This window comes from Mizuhopecten yessoensis, unplaced genomic scaffold (genome assembly GCF_002113885.1).
Source record: "Mizuhopecten yessoensis strain PY_sf001 unplaced genomic scaffold, ASM211388v2 scaffold716191, whole genome shotgun sequence".
Lineage (NCBI taxonomy): Eukaryota > Metazoa > Mollusca > Bivalvia > Pectinida > Pectinidae > Mizuhopecten > Mizuhopecten yessoensis.
In genome coordinates, this window is record NW_018479993.1 from 62,474 (window position 1) to 74,309 (window position 11,836).

The window sequence follows — 11,836 nt, forward strand, 5'->3', positions numbered from 1 at the left end:
CCTTCATCCCAGCATGCTACAGGCCCAATATCAGTACCCTGGGCCTTTTGGTTATTGAGAAGAAGTTGTTTGAAGATTTTAACATATTTGACCCCTGTGACCTTGAAAGTGGGTCAAGGTCATTTATTCGAACAAACTTGGTAGCCCATCAGCCCAGCATGCTACTGGCCAAATATCATCTTCCTAGGCCTCTTGGTTATTGAGAAGAAGTTGTTTAAAGCAAAAAGTTGACGCCGGCTGGACGCCGGACGACGGCCGGACGACGGACCCCGAACCATAACATAAGCTCAATTGCCCTTCGGGCAGGTGAGCTAACAATGAGTTAATTTTAAATTGCCTTTGTTAATACTGTGAACATAGCTCTAATTGTAACAAACACGTCATAATATGCAAAAGCTCCCGGACCAAGACATCCATGTCTAGCAGGACAGCCCATATCTATGACAACTATTACTAGCTTCCATCCCTCATATCATGTAAAACTTTACATTAGGATTCATGTAAAGCATTTATTCCATACTAATAGCAATGCTGTCTGTTAAAATAAAGGAATGCAATTATTAAAAGTTTCCATACACATTAGAGAGAGTTAAGAATAGAAAATATGAGATTTAATTTCTTCCAGAATTTACAAGTACAACTAAACTATAGGCCCAAGGAGGGGTATAAGTTTGGGTCAGACACATTTAGAAAGATATAAAATTGCATCGCTTTCAATACTAACCGAGTCTGCTTTCTTAACAGTCTTGATTTTCTTCTGCCACAGATCCTACAAAACACAATTCAAAAGACAACATGTGAACTGGTCACTTGGGATGTACGAAGGCGGCAAAATTAACAGGTTTGTACAGTAATCTAAAACTACATGTAATTTGTGTGGTAGCTGACTCCACTTCAATGTACTGCAGTATAAGTAGATGCCAGATTTTACCGATATGAAATTAAAGCCGGCCTCTGATGCTAACACATATGTAAGGAACAGTGGAACAATGAATTAATGTCCCTAAGTATATATTTAATTTGTTCACTTCCTTACCGCCAATATATCTTGACGCCCATATCCTGTTTTCCTGAAATTTTTTAGACAAAACTTTTTCTAATGCAAAAACTTTTGATGGTATTGTATTAACTCATTTACTTTAGTAATATATCTTGCTGAATATAATTTCTTATTATAAAAAATATGCAAGGATAAAAATGGTCTAAAAATTCTTAAATGATACCCTATTTCTTAATTGAAATATTTGTCTATTGCAAGTGGATGGTGTTACCTACCCTGACAACCTTCATCATATCACACTGGTCAGCCACTTTAGGGAAGGTGGTCAGCACTGGACTGTGGATCAACTCTGAAACATATTTTCACAATGGTAGTATTAGTATTGGTTTCAGCTTTATATTTTTATTCAATTTGATACAATAAAATATAGTTATATTATAGGTCCATGAAAAGGATCCAGAAACAAGATGCGAACATGCAATGAATCTGTTAACTGTTGTTTCCTCTTGGACATAACTTATAAGAACTATAAGAATTCTTTGGGCCAAAACTATATCCTTTTACGAAGTACCAGGGACAATATTTTAGAATGTATAAAAAGGTTTCCTTTCTTGTACAGAAAGGCTTGCCAATGGCAAACTGGAAAAGATTAGTAAACCCACGGAATTAGATTATCTAAGTCCGTGGTAAACCAAACAACTTCAGGGATTCATGGACAAACAATCCTGTATTTCATAGTTTAAGTACTTCAATCCACACTTGGTCAAGGATAAACCCTACTTTCGAAAAGCAAATAAGAACGTTTTATAATTTGAACTGTGTAAGTCCATCGATACAGACAGTAAAAGCCATTAATAATTTGAAAAACGTTTTAAAACTGTTAAAATTTGGGCATCATGTGCACCACTGCAATCTGAGTTATATAGTCCTAAGAGAGATTTACACAGGAACTGTTTTACAGCACTGTCTTATTGTAAGTATCCATTCTTACTTGTATTTACATTTTTGATACATTATTTCCATGTATGTTATCAATGGGCTACGTTCAGTTGTATTACCCGTTTCATATTACTAATTTAGGAATCAAGTACATTTTGTTATATAAAATATGTATAATTCAGATGAGGATTTGTATAAATCAGAAATCATATTATCACCAACTAAACCAAGTGTCATACAAATGTATCACTTCAGACATGTGACGTACAGGCATAATAAACATCTTGATAGTCTACATATGACAGGTGTGAACCAATAACCATCTTGATACAATTTTGTGAATATGTCCAGGTATTTTCTTATAATACATGTCATGTTAATATGTACAAGTATTTCTTATAATTACATTTTTACTTCCCCTCGGTCATTGTGTTATGAAAAGGCAAAGCCTTAATTAAAAGAGCGTAGCTTTTGTTGATTTCTGATATTTACTGATTCAGAATACTGCTTTCAGAATGAGGTAAGATAAAATGTACATGTATTTAAAGTTGGCTAGTCGAGGAATAACAGTAAAACATAAGCTCTAATGAGATTAAGATGGACATACCAATAGGGGAGATTGGAGCAAGTTCAGCCCATTTTTATTAAAGTCTGTTCTGGGAAGTATGGCAGCACGTCCATTTTTGAACATTATTTAATTTTCACTGTCGGAAGATCGGATGGCCAAACGAGCTCTGCCATTGGACAGGCATTCGGGTGAGTTTGGACCCATTGGAAACAGCTTTATTATGACGTCATAAAGTATGCAACGTCAGATTTTACTGCCAATTTTACGACTTTTTATGTGTAACATGGGCCGAACTTGCCACGGTTTCATTGGCTGAACCTGTCCAAATTGATATTTCGATAAATTCTTATCGTACAGCAATATGGTAGTTAGTGAGTGCTTTGCTTGGATTTTATGTATATCATTTCAAGCTGTCAGTGTGGTACACTGAAAAAATAGCAATTCTGTTTACAGAAAGTTCGCCTAACTAGAAGCGAGATCATAATTTTAATTAGATACTTCCGTCGGGGCACAAAAAGAATGATTGAGATAAGTTGGGGAAAAAAGTGTTCGGTAATTGCTATAAAAAAGTGAATATTACATATTTGACGATAAGTGTACTTATAAGTAAGTGTATAGAGATGTTAGTTAGAAAAATTAAATTAAAAAAAGAAAGCAGTTATATTTTGATGTAACTGAGATTGTCGTTATATCGATATAACGATGCTCTTTTTGAAGATATCTCCCGGTAGAAATATTAACAGAACCTGGTTGATGAAGGATCTTCAGAAAATATCTGCATTTTTAACGGACATCAGTTCCAAGATTTTCCAGTTAGTTTTCATCCTTCCGGAAATAACCAATGAAGGCCGATGGAGAGTGACGTGCTTGTGACGTCATAGTAGGATAATCTCTGAACGGAGTTTCATGCCTGCTGGTATCATAATTTATGTGATATATTTTTTTCACTCAGAATGTACATTAGTTTTTACCTAAATAAACAAGTAATAAAACATGAGGATTGTTTTCACTATATGAAAATGTTCATGTATGGGTTGAAACACAATTGTCTTCGCTTCAAGGATACACTTCCGGTTTCCCAACTGGATGACTACTTCCGGACGAAAAAAATTGAAGGCAGCGTGTAACAAGGGGAAACAACTCTGTATACGTATGCATGTGTTACCATTAAAGAGCTTCGCTCGGCTGCCTTTGGCGCACAAGAGCTACGCTCTTATTAACAATTGGGTTGATTTGGTAAGGTTGTGAGTGATTAGATAAATGCCATATTAGATAACAATGCATATTACGATCATACAACCACATAAAATCACATTTCAAGTTACCTGTACTTGGCATAAACTCTAAAAAAATAAAATCAAACTGTTTCATTCGCTCAATGAAATAAAAGCTTTGAAAGACAGTTTGATGTAACAAACTTAGACATCTTAAGTTAACCTGAAATCGAGTATGAACGATGTACATTCATTTGGAGGATAACAATCTTTCCAAAACTACATATGCACATGTACATAAAACTATACCAAAGATCTTAAAATACTTGTATTTTCCATCCAGACATCAACCATATAAGTATTCAAAACTGAGAAAACGAGTAAAAAGCTATATGATGGGAGGCAGCTTTGATACATGTATATGACTACTTTTATCTCAGGCCTTCCCTACAGGAGCTGAAGGTTAGAATTCGTTTTCCATTTTTTTTTTAAAACAGAATATATATAGAGCGACATTTATATCCAAGATGTAATATCACATAATTCTCAGTGCTTTAAATCAAGTGACATTATTCCTTTAAAATGACATGATATCAAAGCATATCAATATTGATCAGGTGTGATGTTATTCCAGTTAAAAGCATGATGTGGACATTCCCTTTTCTGGTGTGATGTCACATCATTCCTATATTTAATCAAATGTCATGTAGTGTCCTTAAATACATGTCATTTCTGTTACTGATGTGGCGTCATGTCATTTCTATTACTGATGTGATGTCATTTCTGTTACTGATGTGACGTCATGTCATTTCTGTAACTGATGTGACGTCTTGTCATTTATGTTACTGATGTGACGTCTTGTCATTTCTGTTACTGATGTTATATAATTTCTGTTACTGATGTGACGTCTTGTCATTTCTGTAACTGATGTGACGTCTTGTCATTTCTGCTACTGATGTGACGTCTTGTCATTTCTGTTACTGATGTTATGTAATTTCTGTTACTGATGTGACGTCATGTAATTTCTATTACTGATGTGACGTCATGTCTTTTCTGTTACTGAAGTGACGTCTTGTCATTTCTGTTACTGATGTGACGTCATGTCATTTCTATTAATGATGTGATGTCATGTCATTTCTATTACTGATGTGACGTCATGTCATTTCTGTTACTGATGTGATATTGTCATTGCTATTACTCATGTGACATCATGTCATTTCTATTACTGATGTGACGTCATGTCATTTCTGTTACTGATGTGATGTTATGTCATTTCTGTTACTGATGTGATGTCTTGTCATTTCTGTTACTGATGTGATGTCATGTCATTTTTATTACTGATGTGACGTCATGTCATTTCTGTTACTGATGTGATATTGTCATTGCTATTACTGATGTGACGTCATGTCATTTCTATTACTGATGTGACGTCATGTCATTTCTGTTACTGATGTGATGTTTTGTTATTTCTGTTACTGATGTGATGTCATGTCATTTCTATTACTGATGAGACGTCTTGTCATTTCTGTTACTGATGTGATATTGTCATTGCTATTACTGATGTGACGTCATGTCATTTCAATTACTGATGTGACGTCATGTCATTTCTGTTACTAATGTGATGTCTTGTCATTGCTATTACTGATGTGCCGTCATGTCATTTCTATTACTGATATGACGTCATGTCATTTCTGTTACTGATGTGATGTTATGTCGTTTCTGTTACTGATGTGATGTCTTGTCATTTCTGTTACTGATGTGATGTCATGTCATTTTTATTACTGATGTGACGTCATGTCATTTCTGTTACTAATGTGATGTCTTGTCATTGCTATTACTGATGTGACGTCATGTCATTTCTATTACTGATATGACGTCATGTCATTTCTGTTACTGATGTGATGTTATGTCATTTCTGTTACTGATGTGATGTCATGTCATTTCTATTACTGATGTGACGTCATGTCATTTCTGTTACTGATGTGATGTTATGTCATTTCTGTTACTGATGTGATGTCTTGTCATTTCTGTTACTGATGTGATGTCATGTCATTTTTATTACTGATGTGACGTCATGTCATTTCTGTTACTGATGTGATGTCTTGTCATTGCTATTACTGATGTGACGTCATGTCATTTCTATTACTGATATGACGTCATGTCATTTCTGTTACTGATGTGATGTTATGTCATTTCTGTTACTGATGTGATGTCATGTCATTTCTATTACTGATGTGACGTCATGTCATTTCTGTTACTGATGTGATGTTATGTCATTTCTGTTACTGATGTGATGTCTTGTCATTTCTGTTACTGATGTGATGTCATGTCATTTTTATTACTGATGTGACGTCATGTCATTTCTGTTACTGATGTGATGTCTTGTCATTGCTATTACTGATGTGACGTCATGTCATTTCTATTACTGATATGACGTCATGTCATTTCTGTTACTGATGTGATGTTATGTCATTTCTGTTACTGATGTGATGTCTTGTCATTTCTGTTACTGATGTGATGTCATGTCATTTTTATTACTGATGTGACGTCATGTCATTTCTGTTACTGATGTGATGTCTTGTCATTTCTGTTACTGATGTGATGTCATGTCATTTTTATTACTGATGTGACGTCATGTCATTTCTGTTACTGATGTGATGTCTTGTCATTTCTGTTACTGATGTGATGTCATGTCATTTTTATTACTGATGTGACGTCTTGTCATTTCTGTTACTGATGTGATGTCATGTCATTTCTATTACTGATGTGACGTCATGTCATTTCGGTTACTGATGTGATGTTATGTCATTTCTGTTACTGATGTGATGTTATGTCATTTCTGTTACTGATGTGATGTCATGTCATTCCTATTACTGATGTGACGTCATGTCATTTCGGTTACTGATGTGATGTTATGTCATTTCTGTTACTGATGCGATGTTATGTCATTTCTGTTACTGATGTGACGTCATGTCATTTCTATTACTGATGTGACGTCATGTCATTTCTGTTACTGATGTGACGTCATGTCATTTCTGTTACTGATGTGACGTTTTGTCATTTCTGTTAGCTACTAACGTTTGAACAACTATTTACTAGAAATACGAAGTAAACAAGAATTCCACGGAAGTGGATGTGTGGCCTGTGCAGGAAGCTGGGAGATTGTGCTTAGCACTGCATGAAGTTTGAGTTTAATCAGCCCAAGGAAACTCAAGTTATCGCACGAAAACAGATTTTCTATTTATAGTAACAGTGACCTTGACCTTTGACCTTCGGACCTGAAAAGAAATCCCAAGCAAGCAATTTTGGTACGGAAGCACTGCATGAAGTTTGAGTTTGATCGGCCCAAGGAAACTCAAGTTATCACATGAAAACAGATTTTCTATTTATAGTAACAGTAACCTTGACCTTTGGACCTGAAAAGCAATCCCAAGCAAACACTTTAGGTAAGGAAGCACTGCATGAAGTTTGAGTTTGATCGGCCCAAGGAAGCTCAAGTTATCGCACGAAAACATATTTTCTATTTATAGTAACTGTGACCTTGACCTTTGACCTTTGGACCTGAAAAGCAATCCCAAGCAAACACTTTAGGTAAGGAAGCACTGCATGAAGTTTGAGTTTGATCGGCAAAAGGAAACTCTAGTTATCACACGAAAACCTATGTGCGGCCGACGCCGCCACCGACATAGCAATACCTATGTGTCACCAGCTTTTCGCAGATGACACAAAAAGCACCTATTTAAAAATTGAGTCTCTTTATGTAGAACTCCAAACAAAGTAAAGCTTTTTTTTTCTAACAAAACCAGTTCTTTGCTGTTTAGCCTGATTGATAGAGAATATATATACCTGTAGAATCCAGATCAATGCGGTCACGGATCAATTTGTCAGCTAGGATCTGTCTGTAGTAGGAGTAGAACGGCAGCAGACACATACTTCCGACGAACACATCAGGTAATGTTCTGTAAAATCACGTAGCTGTGGTTCTAGTAACTTTCTCTTATACAAATACACATCAATTTAATGATGATCTAGTACTCTGTACACTGAAGGAGTTATTTTATTACAATTAACTTTACACAGAAAGCTATTAAAAATGTATTTTCCCTTTTCATATAATTTTCATTTTTTTCTATTTATGTTGCTGTGTAGAATTCATCTAAAAAATAATGGTTACAGTAAAAAAACAAATATATCAGGAATGTAATATTTTGTAGGATTGAAAAGACTATTGAGACGCTGGTTCTACTCTAAAATAAAGTCATCATATATTAGGCATGCTAATCCAACATGTTATATTTACAATATCACAATGCCTGGACGCCAGAAGATGAGCAATGGGAAAGTAATTATCAGTAAATAGATTATTTGTGTAGATTTTATTTCATCTTTTTTCTGTACCTTACTCTATGCACAGGTACCAGCCTGGTCTGTCAATACACCTGTAGTATAGTATAGGTGTATTGACAGACAATGCTGGTACCTGTCTTTGACAGTTGCGACCAAGAAAAGATTATTAAAAGATAGAATTAATGAATGTTTCATGTTCTACAGATAAAGTACATGGTATAACAGCATTGTCAAAGTGTCCAAGATAACTTCGGATACATAGAATTATAGACATAATATCAAAGTTCTTAATTCTGTATTAATATTGTTGTCTTACTGTAGCTGATCCTTGACGTCTTTCTTGCCAGGGATGGATACCTTTACGTGAAGCCTCGGCTGCTTGTTTCCCGAAAGTAGAGTCATGAAGGCATTGGAACTTGCTGTAATTAGCAAAACGGTCAAAAACTTTGTGTAAAATCAATGCAGTTTACTTTTATAATGTCTTCAGTATACAGGGAAAATTAGATATTTATTCTGACTGTGTAATATTACAGCGATTTTCACTAAAAAGGTTAAGTACATGTAGTAAAAAAAAGTTAGGAAAAAATAATTTCTGACAAGGGAACTTAATATGATTCCCATGTGCATATTAATATATCACTTACTTCTTCTGGATATTTCTGGGTCGACAAACACTCCCTTCTCGTATGGCGTACCACCATGGACCTCCATCTGATCAAATACTCTGGAATAAAAACATCAACAGATGAAAATCATTAGGATTCTAGCAAAGGAAGACACTTAACAATCCATGACTGACATTAATTGCTGGAGAATTGTCTGAATATTCAAATCTGTATAATCAATGTACCTGCCGATTAATAATAACTCTAATTTCATGTCAAAGATCTCTTGTATCCACGGTCTTGTAGACAAGTATGCATGAATAAAGGCCAAAATAGAGAAATATATTGGATATATATCTAGAAAATAGGGTTAATATCATCTATTATGGAAAATGTTTGCATGAATAAACAAACAAATGAATGCATGCTTTGAAGAAGTGATGAATGAATAAGATAAATGTAAAATGTGACTTCCAACCTGTTACCATGTGAGAACGAACATTTTAAGGGGTATTGAACCCTTAAAAAAACAAAATTATTAACAAATTTTCTTGGTTTATTTCCATTATTTTTATTCTACACAGTATTGTGTTGTTCACTGGTAACCATAATTGAACATTTTGATGTCCTTGATGTTGCTCAGTGCTCCCTACCTGTTGCCTTTGACATTTCCGTTGTCCTCTAACAATTTGAGATGATGCCAGCCACAGCTAAACTCTCCATATTCCTCTGTACTCTGTAGGAGACAATGGAGGAGATATGAAAGCTGATTTTTTAAAAACTTATAAGGTCATGAAAAATTAACTCAACCAATAAAAAGAAATAAACAAAATCAATAACTAAGTTTAACCAAAAGCACAAAGGTTTTGTTTCAGGAGGAATGGAGTTAATTTGTGTTAAACTAACCATGAGATATACATGCATGATCAACCTGGTCTTCAGAGGTAGGTTTGTGTATGCTGACCTACCAAATATCACTTTTAAGCACATGCTTCGTTTTGAAAAATTGTAGTATATACCTTGTATATAACTAAACACTTGTAAATTTATCAATATGTAGCCTTTGTGTGGAGCTATTTATGCATATGACATTCTGTGTTCATTAATCCTTTCATCTCTGTAGACCATAATGGACTTATCCAGATCAATGCATGGTCGAGTCTACTAAAGTTACTTTGGGATGAAAGGGTTACAGATTAAAACAGATCTTATTTTTCTTTTGAATGCTGTAGCTAATGATAAACTGAACATTGGACTATGAGAAAGAGAAGCTGGAATTTTGATGCAGTCAATATTTTTAAAGTACAAATGTGTATATTCTTCAAGCTGTATAAACTATTGATACATTCTTGTCCAAATATTAATACATGACCTTATCATCATAAAACAACAAACCAGGGGTCAATGTTTATCACCATGTTGCAATGTATGCCACTTTTGATTGGTCAATACTCCTCCCTATGTGATCAAACATGTTAGATAATGAATGATTAGTTTAAGGCAAATGGTATCAGCAGGTTCACTGTATTATTACTACTGTCACTATTATTGTGAAATGTTCATTTAAAACCTTTACAAAAGAAACATTTCACAATGTTGTAGGTACATGAATTCAAAATGTGAAAGGTTGAAAATTGAATAATAGAAAGAAAAAAATCACAAAAACTGCAGGGGTCAAACTCTACTTCATAAAAACAAGAGGCCCAAGGGCCTTAGCGGTCACCTGAGTTATATCATAGGTACTGGTAGCTTTATTTTATTGTTTAGATGTGATGTGGAAATCAGCATGTAAACTAAGTGAAATACAATACTTGTCATGTCATCAAAGAATAAGAATTTTAAAATATTTGTAAATGTTCCCTTTGGGGCCCAGCTCTAACCCCTGGGGATGGGGCAGGAATTCCAAGTTTACAATGTGATACCGTCATCCACCAAAGATGATTCTGACCAAGTAAAAATAATTTCCAACAGAAAATTGTCAAAATATACCCAAAAGTGTTGTTTCCCTATATAAACTATAGTAAACTTTACCCCCTCCCCAAGGGAGAACGGATAGCTCGGGGGTCCTGAAATTTACAATTTAAATAAAGCCCCTGATGATCTTTCCATCCATGCAGAGAAAATGACTGTAATACCTCTGAGTCTGGAGAAGAAGATTTTTGAAATATTGGTTAATTTTCCCTTTTGGGCCCCGCCCTGGCCCCTAGGGTTGGGGTAGGAATCCCAATTTTACAATTTAAAACCATCTTCCTCCTCCAAGGATGATTCTGACCAAGTAAAAATAATTTCCAACAGAAAATTGTCAAAATATACCCAAAAGTGTTGTTTCCCTATATAAACTATAGTAAACTTTACCCCCTCCCCAAGGGAGAACGGATAGCTCGGGGGTCCTGAAATTTACAATTTAAATAAAGCCCCTGATGATCTTTCCATCCATGCAGAGAAAATGACTGTAATACCTCTGAGTCTGGAGAAGAAGATTTTTGAAATATTGGTTAATTTTCCCTTTTGGGCCCCGCCCTGGCCCCTAGGGTTGGGGTAGGAATCCCAATTTTACAATTTAAAACCATCTTCCTCCTCCAAGGATGATTCTGACCAAGTAAAAATAATTTCCAACAGAAAATTGTCAAAATATACCCAAAAGTGTTGTTTCCCTATATAAACTATAGTAAACTTTACCCCCTCCCCAAGGGAGAACGGATAGCTCGGGGGTCCTGAAATTTACAATTTAAATAAAGCCCCTGATGATCTTTCCATCCATGCAGAGAAAATGACTGTAATACCTCTGAGTCTGGAGAAGAAGATTTTTGAAATATTGGTTAATTTTCCCTTTTGGGCCCCGCCCTGGCCCCTAGGGTTGGGGTAGGAATCCCAATTTTACAATTTGGTAGCCTCATCTACCAAGGATGATTCTGACCAAGTTTGAAAAAATTCCATCCACTGGTTCTTGAGAAGAAGTTGATAATGTAAAAAGTTTACGCACCACGACGGACGGAAAGTGATTGGAATAGGTCACTTGAGCAAAGCTCAGGTGACCTAAAAAGACTTGACAGGTAAAGTGATTCTAAATCAGAAAACTCCTTTTGGTTGCTTCGTCATCTATTCCGTCTTTGCGTATTGCAGAGTTATCTTCTCTTGGGAGCAGGTATTGATTGTTACGTCA

The 11,836-nt window shown here is 35.2% G+C and overlaps 1 protein-coding gene across 1 annotated transcript in view; it reads right to left on the minus strand.

The window, feature by feature from the left end:
* LOC110442017 (nephrocystin-1-like) overlaps positions 1-11,836 on the minus strand; it is a 48,669-nt gene that overhangs the window by 10,392 nt on the left and 26,441 nt on the right. Inside the window, exons 24-29 of the mRNA XM_021485411.1 lie at positions 9,327-9,409; positions 8,713-8,792; positions 8,385-8,487; positions 7,568-7,680; positions 1,276-1,349; positions 725-769 (exon numbers count right to left, since the gene is read on the minus strand). Coding sequence (XP_021341086.1) covers positions 725-769; positions 1,276-1,349; positions 7,568-7,680; positions 8,385-8,487; positions 8,713-8,792; positions 9,327-9,409 — 498 coding nt within the window. The remainder of the gene's footprint in view (positions 1-724; positions 770-1,275; positions 1,350-7,567; positions 7,681-8,384; positions 8,488-8,712; positions 8,793-9,326; positions 9,410-11,836) is intronic.